This window comes from Lepidochelys kempii, chromosome 6 (assembly GCF_965140285.1).
Source record: "Lepidochelys kempii isolate rLepKem1 chromosome 6, rLepKem1.hap1, whole genome shotgun sequence".
Lineage (NCBI taxonomy): Eukaryota > Metazoa > Chordata > Testudines > Cheloniidae > Lepidochelys > Lepidochelys kempii.
Genome location: NC_136385.1, coordinates 90,645,676 through 90,662,582, shown reverse-complemented (window position 1 = coordinate 90,662,582; position 16,907 = coordinate 90,645,676). Strand labels below are relative to the sequence as shown.

General features: G+C 49.1%; 1 protein-coding gene across 9 annotated transcripts in view; it reads left to right on the top strand.

Annotated features, from left to right (window-relative positions):
- Nucleotides 1-16,907, top strand: part of ABCD4 (ATP binding cassette subfamily D member 4) — a 34,550-nt gene that overhangs the window by 13,580 nt on the left and 4,063 nt on the right. For 8 of the 9 annotated variants that reach the window (XM_073349158.2, XM_073349151.2, XM_073349150.2 and 5 more), the window contains 10 exons: nt 991-1,085; nt 2,122-2,243; nt 3,768-3,859; nt 4,662-4,754; nt 7,337-7,554; nt 7,895-7,986; nt 8,245-8,281; nt 10,283-10,332; nt 10,790-10,842; nt 11,364-11,440. In XM_073349158.2, coding sequence (XP_073205259.1) covers nt 991-1,085; nt 2,122-2,243; nt 3,768-3,859; nt 4,662-4,754; nt 7,337-7,554; nt 7,895-7,986; nt 8,245-8,281; nt 10,283-10,332; nt 10,790-10,842; nt 11,364-11,440 — 929 coding nt within the window. The remainder of the gene's footprint in view (nt 1-990; nt 1,086-2,121; nt 2,244-3,767; nt 3,860-4,661; nt 4,755-7,336; nt 7,555-7,894; nt 7,987-8,244; nt 8,282-10,282; nt 10,333-10,789; nt 10,843-11,363; nt 11,441-16,907) is intronic. The other variant, XM_073349149.2, reaches the window with a different exon arrangement.

Sequence of the window (16,907 nt, the reverse complement as noted above, 5' to 3'; positions counted from 1 at the left end):
TGCTCTGGGGCTAGCCCCATGCGCTGCTCTGAGGGGGCTAGAGTTGGTAGAAATTCAGCGTGGACACAGCCTGCGTTTGAATACTAAACATTTTATCTTTTTCTGCTTTTTGCCACCTGAGGGTGGTGTAAACTTTGTGAATGAGTGGAAGTAGCTGTTGCAGACCTCAGCCCAGGTGGTTTGGTGTGTAAATGGAGCTCTCTGGTGCAAGGATCTAGGCTCCCAGGGTGCAGTCAGAGTGGTGCTGATCTAAGAGTCAGCAATGACTGCAACTATATCAGCAGCTACTAAAGCTGGGGTGGGAGAGAGCCCCCTTCCAGGCTTGAAATCCAGTCTTAGACCGATAGTTCCAGGGACATGAATTTGATGGGCACAGATTCACCTGGATTAGCTGTGTAAAGTACTTCACGGTTTGGCTTCTCAGGATGTTGAAGGCCTGAGCCAAAGTGACCCACAAGAGACCAGTGATCAGTCCATTTCTGCTCCAGTGTGATAACAGTTATGGAACAGTGGCCAGGCTAAGGCCTGGGCATCTTGGTGGTCAGGGGACAGGTAAACAGGCTAGACGTCACTTCCTCAGCTCGCCACACTGCTTCCCTTTCTGGCTGGAGGAACACTGCAGGGTGTTGTCCATCCATTCCAGAAGGCTCTTTGTTCAGGTGCATGAAATAGCCCCACAGGTGCCCTAGTCCAGTATTGGGCCTTGCTGTCATCACTTGCCTCCTTTTTGCCCTCCATGTCTAATAGAAATACCAAGGTGCTCTGGCAGATTCTTTCTCAGAGCCACCTGCCTCAGCCGAGGAACTCCTCAGAGGCACATTCACCAGGCAGCACCTGGGTATTTAGTGCCTGGCCACCACAATAACATTGCCCAGAAACTGTGGTGATGGGCATGCTCCAGATAGCTACAATAGTCCTGCAATGTTTACAGTGCACCCAGCATGTGGTGGCTTTTGCAGATCCATGGCATGCTACTGTCTTGTTTTGCAGAGCTGGGCAGGTAGAGCACATGAGAACTGACCGCCGGCTGCAGAGCCTCCTGCAGACACAGAGGGAGCTGATGGGTAAAGAGCTGTGGCTCTACAGTAAGTGGAGAATTTCCTTGATTTGCAGGGGCATGTGGCAGCTTCATCAGGGTAATCCTCAGACCTGGGGAGTGCGTCCCCAGAGACGTATAGGAGTGCTGGCTGCTCCTGGCTGCAGGAGGCCATACCTATTGGTGTACTGGCACCTCAGGTGTTTGCTGAGGCGGCATTGCCTTCCTAGAGGAGAGCCCAGGAGAGAATGATGTTGGGTGTCACACTGATGCTGTGGGGGGACACTGGCAAAGCCGGAGGACCAAATCAGGAAATGGGTTCTGCAGGAATCCAGACTCTGAGGGGAACAGGTGGCAGCAGCACTTGGGATTTCAGTCATCCACACTAAGAGCGTCAGGGAAACTGGGCCCTTAGAAGGAAGAAGGGTTGGTGGGGGTGAACGGGAGCTGCTCTGAGACCATGTCCCTCTTGCCCTGATGCTGCCCGGAAATCTTGACTATGATCCTGATTCCAGCCCCACCTGAGCCAGTCCCTTAGTGCTTAGAGTCAAGGGCAAGTGGGTGCCTTGCCTTCAGGGTACAATCTAGAGCTCTGCAAATCGTGGAGTGGCGTATGTGGGAATTCTGAACGCTTGAGCGTTTCTGCCTTTCCTGTGTTCCTTAGGAAGGTCAGTGATGTAGGCTTCCTGCCCCAGCCAGATCCCCGGATATTCCTTCCTGCGTCCTGGCTTGGCTGGCCACTTTGCTTCCCCATGTTTCTAAGAGGCAGCGGGTGCTCTGACATTTGGAAACAAGTAGGCTAGGTGGATTTTGCCCTGTCTAAGGTACTCTAGCTGTGTGGGTGGTGGTATCTGGATGGCTTTTTCTCCACTTTGGTGTCCTGGCTGGGGGAGCTTCATGCCAACAGGTTTCATCTCTGTGATGTGGGTCTTTTGCTGTCTTTTGTCTTGGCCCCTGAGGTGCAGTGTGAGGCGTGTAAATGGGGGGGACTAGTTCTGTGTTTGGCCCCAGAAATTGGGCTTGGGTTTGCCTGGGACAGAGGGTGCTCCCTGCTCATTAACTTCTGCCAATGTGCTTATATCCAGTTGGGATCAACACCTTTGACTATCTGGGCAGCATTCTGAGTTACGTGGTGATTGCCATTCCCATCTTTAGTGGTGTCTATGGCGACCTGGATCCAGCACAGCTGAGCGCTCTGGTCAGCAAGGTGAGTTCAGCACGTGTCCCCTCTACTGTGTTTCTTCCCCTTGCACCCTGCAGGACACTAGGCCAGGGGGTGTGACCTAGCACAGGCTGACCCAATCCTGAGGGTCTGGTGCTAAGTCCGAAGACAGCGATGTGCTGTGCAGGGCTGGGCTCCAGAGGAAGGGGTGGCTGGTATTGAGAGCAGAGCGCCGCAAGAGGCGGTGCTGAAGGTTGAGGGGGTGACTGCCCCTCGCTAGGGATGGCTGACTTCACTGAGTCACGTTCAGGACATTCTTTGCCAACATAGGGCTAGAAACGTAGGCCCTGTGCCTGCAAACTCTTAGGTATGTGATTGATTCGATGCACTCACGTGTGGAAAGCTAATCACACGCACAGGCATTTGCAGGATCAGGCCCTCCTGTTTTAAATGAAAGGTTACATACTGATGAGACCGCACAAGGCATCGGCGCAGGGCTGGGCCCATGCAGCACTGCCAAGCCCACTGCTTCTGCTGACTGAAGAGAGACTGCAGCAGCTGGCTGCTCATGGAACCAGCCTGTCCACAAACCAGATTCTTGGCTCTAAAAGCCCCTGTCTTCATGGAACTGCTCTGTCTAGAAGGCTGATCTCTCTCCTGCTTTTGTTGCCTCACTAGGCCCCTAGGGAGGGGCCTCCAAATCTGACTGGTTCCCAGCTAAACGAAAACAGCCCAAGACTAGTAATGCAGATCTAAAAACAGCCAGCTTAGCATTCCAGGCTGTGTAGCAGAGACATGCATCTGAGAGTAGCAGACCACTTCCAGTGCAGGGGGCGGGGGGAGTGGTCAGCGTGCCACCAGGGAGAGGACATCGACCCCAGTGCTGGCAGGAGTCACAGTGCAGCTTGGCAGGACTTGTGGACGTGCTAACTGAACAGCTGCAGCCTGTTTGTTTAGAATTCCTGGTGGTTCTTCTGGTTGTTCCTCTTTTGCTTAAAGCTGTTAGAGGCTTTAACCCTTGGAGTACTGAGAGGAGCTCCCTACTGGCTGGGATTCCTAAGGCGTTAGTGTGAGGTGCTCGTCCAGGGCTCTAGGGAGTGTTCAGGCCAGTGGGGATTCTTGTGGGGAATGAGTCCTGGTGCCCTCTCCTCCCCAAGTCCTACCACCAGGCCCCCTGGCCAGTTATTGTGTTTGTAGTGGGCTGATCGTGTTCCCTTCAGGGGTGGCCTTATGGGAGGCAGTTCACTCAATGGCTGTGGGGAGTGAGAAAGGGCAGCTCCTAGCAGACACCCAGAGGGGTCTCCCCAGGGTCAGTCTACAGGCTGGTGCAGGTGAGCCCTGTTATGTCTCTTGTCTGATGCCGCTTTTTCTGTGGTTCGTCCCTCTGTTGGGTCACCGCTCTCCTGGAGTCTGAGCAACTGCACATGTCCAACTGTGATGGCTGCCCCTAGCTGAGCATATGGCATCCATTGCTTCTAGCTTACTGGCTGTGAGGGCAGGTACAGCCGCCTGGGCGCTGCTGCTCCATCTCTGTGCTAACTCTTCTCCCGGTGTGTGCTTCTCCGGCAGAATGCCTTTGTCTCCATTTACCTGATCAGCTGCTTCAGCCAGCTCATCGATCTCTCTGCCATCTTGTCTGACGTGGCTGGCTACACACACAGGTGAGAGTAGCCCTCCCTTAAGCCTGTCTCCAGGAGAGGGAACCTTCTTGGTGCCCCAGTGCAAGGCTTCTGGGACTGAGCCCAGTCTGCGGCTCTGGCAGAAGTGGGGAAGCTTGTACCCTAGGCAGGGCTCCTTGGTAAGGGGTGATTGCTAATGTGGGGTCAGCTTGTACAAGGTGTCATTCTTAGTATGAAGATAGCACCCACAGACCCAAACCCAGATGGTGCTAGGCATGGTCCGTCCATACACCTATTGCGAGACTGCCCTTGCCCTAGAGAGCTCGCACTCAAAGGTCACTGCCATGGGCCCATTTGGAACTGAGGTTGGCAGGGAGCGCGTCTCTCCAGAGCCTGGGTGCTGATTGCCTAGGAGTGGAATCCCCTTGCCAGCAGAGGCCACTGAGGAGGCCAGATGCTAAATGGAAGGGTAGCTCTTCCTTTAAAATATGCCTTAGTCGCAGCCCACTAGTGTCCGTGTGCTTTCTAGTCCAGTGAGTAGCTTGCAATGGAAGCTGACTGCATGATGCCTGCTGCTTAGGAACTCTGGGTAATTCAAAAACAAAAGAGAACTCCTTTTAACCTCTCTCCAGTCCCCCAGGATGGACGTCCTGTCAGTGGTTCAGCCTGGCAGCTCTGCAGGGTAGGACTTGCTCTGTGTCCTGTACAGCACCGAGCACATTGCTCAGGCTAAACAAATATTAAATACAATCTGTTTAGAAGCCCAGTTGGGACAGGAGCTGGAATGTGGGGAGAGGGCTGCAAAGTCACGTCTGTCCCTCTTGCTACCCTCCCTGTCTTACAGGATTGGGGAGCTGCAGGAGACACTGCTGTCTCTCTCCAGGAAACACCGTGATTGTGAATCAGAAGCCAAAACCAACTGGGACTTTGACAAGTGAGTATCTGCGGCCAGCCTTAGCTTGGGATGGTAAATTACTGTCTGAAGGTGGGTTTTCAGGCTGTGGGGAAAACTCTCATGTTCATCAGGTATTTTGGATGTGCCTCTGGGATGGTAAAATAGGGTTTCTTCCAAACGCTGCAGCCTAGGGTCCTTCTCCCTTGAATTCCCCCGGGGGTGCTATTACGAGGAGCAGAGGTCTGCATCCTTTGTGTCTGAGGAATAGGCACAGATTAAACAACCACTAGGCATGTCCCCAGATCTCCCTGAGGCAGGGAGGTATGTTCATGTCACTGGAAAATCAAGGAATCTGCAGCCTTGGAAATCAACCAGCTCAATAAGAGGCAGGTGCTGGTAGCCAGGTGTTTGTGAAAAATACTTTTGAGGCCAGCAAGTTGAGCCTCCCTAATGCCAATGTATTCGTAATCATATGATCATACGATCTGTTACTGGCTGCCTCCACTCCCCTCCAACTGTCACATTCACCTGTCATATCTTGTTTCATATTAGTTTTATAAGCTGTTTGGGGCAGGGAGCATGTCTTCATGTGCGTGCACACGCAGCACCCAGTACGGCGGGGTTCTGATCCCAACCAGGATTTCAGGGCACGACCATAGTGAAAATAGTAAATAAGTCGAGAGAGAGAGAAGCTCTATCTAGTCTGCCCCGACCCAAGCAGCTAGTGGGATTGTTCCTGATAATGTGTTCTCCAGGGCTTTGGCCAATTTCAGGCTCCCTCCAGTTCCTCACTGTATCCGTCCACGTGGGGCTCTCTTTCAGCATTTTCCTTCTTGCTATTGTCCCAGATCATCACATCCTGTCAGACATGGACAGCCCCTGCATTTGGGGGTGTTTCTATGCTTTGGAATGTGTTCCTTCCATCTGTGGAATTGGAACCAGTGCTTGGAGGGGTGGGGATCTGACGGTATGTTCGGGGTGTGGGCCAACCTTTCCAAACCTAGAAGTCTAAAAGCAGGCCTGAATAAAAGTGGCCTGCCTTTAACGGATGAGGACTGCAAGCCCCAAAGTCTGAAAATCCTGGCCTTGGCCTCTAACCATCAGATGCCTCTGGCCGGCAAAGTTACTTCTTTCCGTTCCCGCCATTTCTACTGTACCTGTGCTCCCCGATTCCTTCCTGCTGGGTTCCTGGTCCTGAGCAGGTTGTCGAGGAGAGGGATGGGTTCGCCTCATGCATCGGGATTGTTGTAGCTGAGCTCAGAGTGCAGCTCCCATTGTGGGCAGTGAGGCGTGAAGCAGAATGAGTAGTTTGGTTCCTGCAGTCTGACAGTTTCTGACTTGCAGTCTGAGAAGATTGGGTCTGGGAGCCCCACTGAGTATAACTTATGTAATAGCAGCCGTGGCCCCCCACAGGATCTGGGCCCCCTTGTGCTGGGGGCTGGACAAACATCTACAAAAACAGTCTCTACCTCAGAGAGCGTACGCTCTAGATCAGGGGTTCTCAGACTTTTGTATTGGTGACCCCTTTCACACAGCAAGCCTCTGAGTGCGACCCCCTCTTATACATTAAAAACACTTTTTTATATATTTAACACCATTATAAATGCTGGAGGCAAAGCAGGGTTTGGGGTGGAGGCTGACTGCTCGCAACCCCCCATGTAATAACCTCATCGCCCTCTGAGAAGTCCCAACCCACTGTTTGAGAACCCCCTGCTCTAGATAGATGAGTGAGGGGAGAGGAAGACAGTGGGATCTAGGCCTCTTATTCATAGGAGGGTGCGTGTGTTTTAAAAAGTTATGAATGAATCATCCACTCTCTGTCCATCTCTTGACCTGTCTATCAATAAGTAGCTGATTCCTTACAGGTTGTTTTCTAGCTTGAATCACTGTTTAATTCTGGATTGAAGTGTTGCCCCCCCATGAAAGGGCCTCATAAGGTATGTCTACACTGCAATGAAAACCCTGTGGCAGCGAATCCCAGAGCCTGGGTCCTTGGCCTTGTGCTACAGGGCTAACAGTAGCAGCGTAGACTTTCCCACTTGTGCTTGAAAACCCACCCCCCGCGCCAGGTTTCAGAGCCTGAACTCCAGCACAAGCGGTAACGTCTACACTGCTATTGTTAGCCCTGTAGCACGAGCCCTGAATCAGCTGACCCAGGCTCTGAGACCTGCTGGCATGGTCTTTTTGTTTTTTTTTTTCCAGTGTAGACCATCCATGGGGGCTGTCTATTCCCAGTACAGCCTTCCAGAGCTGGCAACTGTTATGGCAACGTTTCCACAAGGGGGAACTGGAGATCACATTTCGGTGTTACCCTTTGCCACAGCTCCTGCTGCAGGCCGGTGGCTTGTGTGGTCTGTGCTGTGCTTTTGTGCTGGGTCACTGATTAGCCCACTATTTCACGGCATAGCTGGTATAAATGACACCTTGGTACCCCAGTAACTGGTGCTTTCTAACTCAGAAGGCTGGAATCTGTTGAGTTTTTGTCTGTTGGCACCAGTCGCCATGATATCTAGGCCCTAAATATGACATTAGGGGAGGCATGTCATTTGAAAGACATCTGCTCCTCACCACCACGAGGCTCAATCACTTACCCTTGGTTCTTTTCTTCTCCTTCTGCTTTGGTGGCTGGGCTCCAGTGGTCTTGGAGAGCAGAGTGTGCTGGGGGAGACAGCCTTCCTTCTGGAGCGAGTGTCTCTCTCGGTTCCATCCTCGGACAAGCTGCTCATCAAGGACCTCGACCTACGGATTTCCCAAGGGAACAATCTGCTGATCGTGGGGAACACTGGCACGGGGAAGACGTCACTCCTGAGGGTCCTTGGTGGCCTCTGGGAGAGCACACGGGGTAAGGACGGTGACTTCTCCAAAACCTCATCCCATGAAATGGGGGGCAGGAGCTGATGCTGCCCCAGAGAGGCTGGTGGGTGGAACTTGAGCCACGAGTGGCAAGTTAGGGCCTTGTGAGTGCTGTCACTGGTGCATTCAAGCTGTCCCCTCTCCCGTGTGCTGTGGTGTGAACTTCTCATCCGTGCACTCTGCTGAGCACCTGACCTCTGATCCATGGAAGCGTGATCATTACCTAGTGCTTGGATCTCACTAATGCAGGCCTGTGCACCGGGAAAGGGCTAGAAGGTAAGCTTGTGAATTGGTGTGACTCTCTCTCTCTCTCTCTCGGATCTATGCAGGGAACATCCACATGCTGAGCTGCTTTGGTCCCCATGGGGTGGTGTTCCTGCCACAGAGACCTTTCTTCACAGATGGAACCCTGCGAGAGCAGGTGAGTCTGTTTGGTGCAGGGGTCCCACAGGCTGGCTGCACAAAGTGACAGTCCCAGTCCCTAGTTGCACTCGGAGCAGATGGGACGGGACAAGCAACCCCAGTGCTATGAAATTGTGGGCTGCATAAAAGCTCATAGGAGAATGGACTGGTGACAGCTCATCTCCTCGCGTCTGAGTTCTGGGCCCAGCGTGTGGCTGTGATGAACTCCATGTCCAGCTTCCTCTGACATGGGTCTGTGTTTGGTTTGTTCAACCAGGTGATTTATCCTCTGAAGAAGATTTATCCAGTTTCAGGTGAGTGGAAATTAATTGAAGCAGCTATTAAGTGATCACTGGCTGCACCTGCCCCCCTACACAGCCCACTGGCACATGGTTTTTTCTAGCTCAGCATCTCCGTGCCTGTCCGTATGTTAGCAGCACTAACTCGTTCTGTTTCTGCTGCCCTTAGCGTTTCCTTGAAAGCCTTATCTGTGTCTGTAGTTCAGCTCCATGCTCTCCATACACTTCCGGGAGGAGGATTCGCTTTTGTGAAGCCACATTGGCTGCTGCTTGTCCCTTGTTCATTGCTACTTATGTACGGAATCTTCTCGGATTCCCTGCTGATTTCCATACGTGTGTGTGGAGAGGAAGTACTCAAATCACCCTTACTACACTTCTGAATTCTCCCAGATTCTGAATTAGTCAAACACTGAGTCTTCACCTTCTGACCAGTAAGAAGTAGGTCCATGAAGGGTATCTTAGGAGTGGAACTGCCCCGTGAGACCAGAATCAGTGGATTCAGGGTGCTGTGGATTTTCTCTCGGTGCTGTACTAGTTGCCCATGACACTCCTTTGTTCTTTGTAATGTTACCCAACATATTTCATCACCAGCCCCCTTCTGAACCAAATTATGTCTTGTTGTCATGGTAAATATATATTGAGTTAAATTTCTGAAAGCACTTTTCCCAGCAGATGTAGGTGTTTGTTTAAAAAACAAAAAAACATTAAATATACAAAACCGAAGCTTAAAAAAACCTGCCCATCCAAAGTTTACCGAGACCACAGGGCTACTTGTCCAGTGTAACCACTCTTTATTGCACAACTCATGACTGGCTGCTCCCACTCCTAGATTTATTGTGTTATCCTCCTGCTGGATGGTGGGTATTTATTGCTGTACCAAGGAGGGCTGGACAGTCATTTCTTGTAACTTTTAGTGTGTTTTATGACTGCTTCACAGAGTGTAGAGCCTGCCTACAGAGCCTATTCTAAATAAACCTACCCCTCACAAAGAACCTGAGAAAATAGCTGGACTTTGCATTATGTCCTGAAGGCAAATGAATCCTGGTTCTGTCAGACCCCTAGGAAGTGTGTTCCATAGTCAGGCCCTGCTGTGGGTGGTATCCTGTGGGAGGGAAAGAGAATCTTTCCCATGCTCCCCCGCCAAAGCACACCCCGTGACCAGTGTAGCCAGGAGTCAAGCCTAGTAGGACTCTATCAGTTATAACCAGACTGGAGTCTGACTGGAAGCCAGTGCAGACTGCAGAGCTCCAGTGTAATGTTGTCTGAGGGAAGTGATGCCCAATAAGCTGGCAACTACATTCTGCTTCCAGATGTAGAGTGCATTGGAGTCGCCTAATGTCAAGGTGGCAAAGGCTAACTTCACTTCAGAGAGGCACTTGGTAGGTACATGGCCCTTCTGTTTAGCTTCCAGATCAGCTCACGTGTCTATTTTAGATTTCAGCTGGCTGGCTTGTTTTAGCTCTGATATTGTCCCTGCATTTGTTGGAACTTCTTGTTCCTCTCCCAGAACTCCCCATTTGTTGGTGCCTGTGTTCTGACTCCTGGGATTCCCCGGTTTGCAATATGAGGGTTTAGAGCTTTTAGGCAGTCTTGCTTAAGGCATGTTTCTGTTGCAGTTGGGCACAGTCAGAACTACTGAACCCTTGGTCCCTGTGTTTCTCCTCCCTTGCTCTCCACTGACCCAGGCGCTAGATATAGCTCTGAAATGTGCTGCCTAGAAGTCTGCTTTGTTCATGGTGCTGCTCCTGGATGTTGGTGTTTAACCTCCCCTGCATGTGGTGGGCCTGTAGGAGCCACTTGAGGATTAGCCTTGGGCCGAACGGTGGAGTGTGAAATCTGCAGCTTTCAGTGGTTCAGACAGTCAAAAGTTAGACTTTAAATGACTTAGTTGAAAAATAAACAAGCAACCAGAAACTCTCATGGGAAGCAGTGGGAGATTTGGGCCCATTGGCCCATCCTTGGTGATCCCACAGAAGTGTTGTCCTGGATGTGATGATGATGCTCTTTGTGTTCTAGGGTCTGCAGATGATGAGAGGATCCTGCATTTCCTGGAGCTGGCTGGGCTGGTGAGTTGCTAAGGGAGCTGACAACAGCATAATGGGCCTGCTCTATCACTGAGGGCACTGCTCTCCTACCTCTCCCGGCAGGGCAGTACAGTGCTGAGTGTCATGTGCAGGGGTTATCTGTTACCTGGACAGGGTGTTATCTGTTACCTACCTCCCACTAGGCTCAGCAGAGGAGGAGTATTGCTGTGGAAGGTGCGACACCGGTGAGGAGGTGGGAACGTATCAAAGGCAGGAGTGACACCGGGGTGGGAGAAGGGATGTCATGGGAAGGTGAAATCAGGAGGCACGTTTGTGGGGGAGCTGACTTTGGGAGAAGGATGGAAAGGGGTTATTGAGGACAGCACTGGGGAGGAAAGGGGTGGTTCTATTCAGGACTGTATCTGCCGTGGGAGGCTGTTGGTCAGAGCCGGGGACGTGCTCAGATTTTCATTAGTCTCTTTTCCTGTGTCGTTTGCAGTCTGATTTGTTGGTGCGCACAGGGGGTCTGGACCAGCAGGTGGATTGGAACTGGTAAGGCTGGTGCAGTGTCTGAGGCTAGGTTTGTGTAGATTTCCTGGTTAGTGGAAGTGAGTGCGGGGCAGTCACACAGAGCTGACCTGAGTTATGAGGGGAATATCCTCTGCATCCAGCCGCACAGGGGTAAGGGAATGGTATTTTGGAGCAAAGATGTCATCTTAGCACTGAGTGTCTGTTCCGGCATCCCTGCCCCCAACATCTGAGTCTGATAGTCCCACATAGGCACATCTGCTCCCAAAGCAATCTGAGATCCCTGGGGCTGCAGAGCCACCCCTAAGCTCTGAATCTGACAGCTCTGGGTGCCAAGCTTGGAAAGGAATTGGCTCCATGTGAGCGGGGTGTGTGTGTGTGTGTGTGGCAGGGGGCGGCTGTGTACCTCTGCAGGAGACTGCTCTGTGAGGCAGACAGTGAAGGTGGATCACATGATTCTCTGGTGTTACCGATTGCCAGAGGGTTGGGTTCATCAGCAAGTTGGTGCTAATTGTGGCTTGTTCTGATTCTTGGCTCTGCTGCAGGTATGACATCCTGTCCCCAGGGGAGATGCAGAGACTCTCATTTGCAAGGCTCTTCTACCTCCAGCCCAGATATGCAGGTGAGTGACTGCAAGCTGGAGAAGAGTAGGTCTCTGTGCAGCTGGAGGGGTAAACCAGCTCTTTTTAGAAAACCTCCTTTCCTTTGCCAGGAACCATCTGGGTCTCTTTGACATCAGTCATGACTTCCTGTGTGTACCCTCCAGCTGCCAGATGACGTGTGCTTCTGTCCCAGTGAACATATTTATACAGTCCCATAGTTCAGGATGCCTGCTGGACAAAAAAGTGGCAAATATCTGCCCTAGGGAGCTTTTGTCTGTTAGACTAAACTGTGCAAAAGAGGCTGAACAAAGGTGAGGGATTCAGCAGGTAATCACTGAAAGTGGAAGGGCAAGGAAGAAGAGAAGAGTGGCTAGCCCTATAGGAAAAGGGGAAGAGTCAATGGAGACTACACCAAATATGAGCCCCAGGAGGATACAGGATGGGTTAAAGAGGATTACAAGGGAGAATAGGAATGGAAAGAACTTGCAGCCAGGGGGAACAGGGGATAGACTGGAGAATAGCACCGTCACTAGGAAAAGGCAGGTCTATGTGACTGGGGACTCTTTACTGAGAAGAATAGATAGGCCTGTAACCACAGCTGATCCAGAGAATAGGAGGGTGTGCTGTCTTCCAGGTGCTAAGATACGGGATGTAGACCTGAGGTTGAAAAGGATTCTAAAGGGAGCAGGAAAGAATCCCCTAATTATTATTCTTGTGGGAACAAATGATACGGCTAGATTCTCGCTGGAAAGTATTAAGGGAGACTATGCTAGGCTGGGGAAGATGCTTAAGGAAATTGAGGCTCAGGTGACCTTTAGTGGGATTCTGCCTGTTCCTAGAGAAGGGCAACAAAGGTGTGACAAGATTATGACTATCAACAGATGGCTCAGGCAGTGGTGCTATAAGGAGGACTTTGGGATGTATGGCCACTGGGAGGCATTCATGGACAGAGGACAGTTCTCTCAGGATGGACTTCATCTGAGTAGGGAAGGAAATAGACTTCTAGGATGGAGGCTGGCACAACTGATTAAGAGAGCTTTAAACTAGGAATTTGGGGGAGATGGTTGGGAGATGTCCAGGTAATCTCCACGCCGGATTTTAGCATTGAGAGGAAAGAAAACGAAGTAAAAAAGGGTACAGCCGTGGGTAGGAGGAAGGGCAGTGTGGATACCAGTCTAATAGGTTATACTGGCTGTAGAATGACTGTGCCTCATAGGGTACAGAATGTGAGCGAGGCCAAACAGCAAAAATGAAGATGTTTGTACACCAATGCGAGGAGCCTCGGTAACAAAATGGAGGAACTAGAGCTACTGGTGCAGGAAGTGAAACCAGATAGTATAGGGATAACAGAGACATGGTGGAATAGTCGTCATGACTGGACTACGGGTATTGAAGGGTCTGTGCTGTTTAGGAGAGACCGAAATAAAGGTAAAGGTGGTGGAGTAGCACTGTATATCAGTGATGAGGTAGAATGTAAAGAAATAAGAAGCAATGAAATGGATATGACTGAGTCCGTCTGGGCAAAAATTACATTGGGGAAGAAAACTACTAGAGCCTCCCCTGGGATAGTGCTTGGGGTGTGCTATAGACCACCGGGATCTAATTTGGATGTGGATAGAGTCCTCTTTTTAATGCTTTTAATGAAGTAAATACTAATAGGAACTGCATGATCATGGGAGACTTTAACTTCCCAGATATAGACTGGAGGATGAGTGCTAGTAATAATAATAGGGCTCAGATTTTCCTAGATGCGATAGCTGATGGATTCCTTCATCAAGTAGTTGCTGAACCGACTAGCGGGGATGCCATTTTAGATTTGGTTTTGGTGAGTAGTGAGGACCTCATAGAAGAAATGGTTGTAGGAGATAGTCTTGGCTCAAGTGATCATGAACTAATTCAGTTCAAACTGAATGGAAGGATTAACAAAAATAAATCTGTGACTAGGGTTTTTGATTTCAGAAGGGCTGACTTTCAAAAATTAAGGAAATTAGTTAGGGAAGTGGATTGGACTGAAGAATTTATAGATCTAAAGGTAGAGAGGCCTGGGATTATTTTAAATCAAAGCTGCAGAAGCTATCGGAAGCCTGCATCCCAAGAAAGGGGAAAAAATTCATAGGCAGGAGTTGTAGACCAAGCTGGATGAGCAAGCATCTCAGAGAGGTGACTAAGAAAAAGCAGAAAGCATACAGGGAGTGGAAGATGGGCGGGATCAGCAAGGAAAGCTACCTTATTGAGGTCAGAACATGTAGGGATAAAGTGAGACAGGCTAAAAGTCAAGTAGAGTTGGACCTTGCAAAGGGAATTAAAACCAATAGTAAAAGGTTCTATAGTCATATAAATAAGAAGAAAACAAAGAAAGAAGAGGTGGGACCGCTAAACACTGAGGATGGAGTGGAGGTCAAGGATAATCTAGGCATGGCCCAATATCTAAACAAATACTTTGCCTCAGTCTTTAATAAGACTAAAGAGGATCTTGGGGATAATGGTAGCATGACAAATGGGAATGAGGATATGGAGGTAGACATTACCATATTTGAGGTAGAAGCGAAACTCAAACAGCTTAATGGGACTAAATCGGGGGGCCCAGATAATCTTCATCCAAGAATATTAAAGGAATTGGCATATGAAATTGCAAGCCCATTAGCGAGAATTTTTAATGAATCTGTAAACTCAGGGGTTGTACCGTATGATTGGAGAATTGCTAACATAGTTCCTGTTTTTAAGAAAGGGAAAAAAAGTGATCTGGGTAATTATAGGCCTGTTAGTTTAACATCTGTAGTACACAAGGTCTTGGAAAAAATTTTGAAGGAGAAGGTAGTTAAGGACATTGAAGTCAATGGTAAATGGGACAAAATACAACATGGTTTTACAAAAGTAGATCGTGCCAAACCAACCTGATCTCCTTCTTTGAGAAAGTAACAGATTTTTTAGACAAAGGAAACGCAGTGGATCTAATTTACCTAGATTTTAGTAAGGCATTTGATACTGTGCCACATGCGGAATTATTAGTTAAATTAGATAAGATGGGGATCAATAGGAAAATTGAAAGGTGGATAAGGAATTGGTTAAAGGGGAGACTACAACGGGTCCTACTGAAAGGTGAACTGTCAGGCTGGAGGGAGGTTACCAGTGGAGTTCCTCAAGGATCGGTTTTGGGACCAATCTTATTTAATCTTTTTATTACTGACCTTGGCACGAAATGTGGGAGCGTGCTAATAAAGTCTGTGGATGATACAAAGCTGGGAGGTATTGCCAATTTAAAGGAGGACAGGGATATCCTACAGGAGGATCTGGATGACCTTGTAAACTGGAGTAATAGTAATAGGATGGGTTTCAGAGTAACAGCCGTGTTAGTCTGTATTTGCAAAAAGAAAAGGAGTACTTGTGGCACCTTAGAGACTAACCAATTTATTTGAGCATAAGCTTTCGTGAGCTAATAGGATGAAATTTAATAGTGAGAAGTGTAAGGTCATGCATTTAGGGATTAATAACAAGAATTTTAGTTATAAGATAGGGACGCATCAATTAGAAGTAACGGAGGAGGAAAAGGACCTTGGAGTATTGGTTGATCATAGGATGACTATGAGCTGCCAATGTGATATGGCCGTGAAAAAAGCCAATGCGGTCTTGGGATGCATCAGGAGAGGTATTTCCAGTAGGGATAAGGAGGTTTTAGTACCGTTATACAAGGCACTGGTGAGACCTCACCTGGAATACTGTGTGCAGTTCTGGTTTCCCATGTTTAAGAAGGATGAATTCAAACTGGAACAGGTACAGAGAAGGGCTACTAGGATGATCCGAAGAATGGAAAACTTGTCTTATGAAAGGAGACTCAAGGAGCTTGGCTTGTTTAGCCTAACCAAAAGAAGCTTGAGGGGAGATATGATTGCTCTCTGTAAATATATCAGAGGGATAAATACCGGAGAGGGAGAGGAATTATTTAAGCTCAGTACCAATGTGGACACAAGAACAAATGGATATAAACTGGCCACCAGGAAATTTAGACTAGAAATTAGATGAAGGTTTCTAACCATCAGAGGAGTGAAGTTTTGGAATAGCCTTCCAAGGGAAGCAGTGGGGGCAAAAGATCTATCTGGCTTTAAGATTAAACTCAATAAGTTTATGGAGGAGATGGTATGATGGGATAACATGCTTTTGGTAATTAAATATTCATGGTAAATAGGCCTAATGGCCTGTGATGGGATGTTAGATGGGGTGGGATCTGAGTTACCCAGGAAAGAATTTTCTGTAGTATCTGGCTGGTGAATCTTGCCCATATGCTCAGGGTTTAGCTGATCGCCATATTTGGGGTCGGGAACTAATTTTCCTCCAGGGCAGATTGGAAGAGGCCCTGGAGGTTTTTCGCCTTCCTCTGTAGTGTGGGGCACGGGTCACTTGCTGGAGGATTCTCTGCTCCTTGAAGTCTTTAAACTACAATTTGAGGACTTCAGTAGCACAGATATAGGTGAGAGGTTTTTTGCAGGAGTGGGTGGGTGAAATTCTGTGGCCTGTGTTGTGCAGGAGGTCAGACTAGATGATCATAATGGTCCCTTCTGACCTAAATATCTATGAATCTAAGGCCTTGAAGTTTGGCAGGGAGATGGCCTTAGTGTCAGGGATGTGCCTTTTGCCATCCTCCAGGAAAATCTGCCCAAATTTAGTCAAGTTATAAGCCTTTCAAAAAATTGCAACTTGCACCTGCTCATTAAAGACTTGCTAGAGCTTCAGAGCTAGCTTTGCAGAAGAGTCGATTTGCACTGGATATGCTGTAGCCCAGGGCTGAGTCGGACTTTCCCTGCAATTGCTGCTGTAGGCTGTGTGAGACCTGGGCACTAGAACTGAGAGCAGGGAGCCTGTCTCTCCTGTGCTCTGTGGGATGAGGAGCCCAGCGTGGGTAAGAGACAAGAATGGGACAGGTTGGAGGGGACAGGGCAGAAGGGGTCAAGTCTTAGTGGGGGAGTGGCAGTACCCTCTAGAGCGTGTTCCTTCCAGAACCTGCAGTAGAACCCAAGACTCCTGAGTCTCACCATTGCTCTGGTGTCAGCAAAGATCTGTGAAATCCACTGGTAAAGCATTTCCCATCCCCCTCTAGTGCTGGTTAAATGGGTAACCTTAATCCTGGCATTTCCTGACTTTTGAGTGCTTGACTTTGCAACTTTAATAATGTACTTTCAGTGCAGATTTGTATGTGTCTGTGTGTAGTATAGGAGGTAACTTGTGAGTGAATTTTGGGTTCATTGTTATATCGTGGACAAAGTACAGGTAGATCGAGTTACAGTATTGAGCTTTTTTGCCTCTCATCAGGTTCTCTGGCCCACAGTGAGATAGTTGTTGGGGAGAAGGTTGTGACTGGCCTCACCACTAGATCACTTTCCCCTCCAGGGGGAGGCTTGTGCATTAATTATTTACAGTAAGTGTTGGTAACGAGCGAGCCTAGCATTTTGGCAGGGAGAGTGTATCTGTGATCTATATTGCAACGGGAGGTCG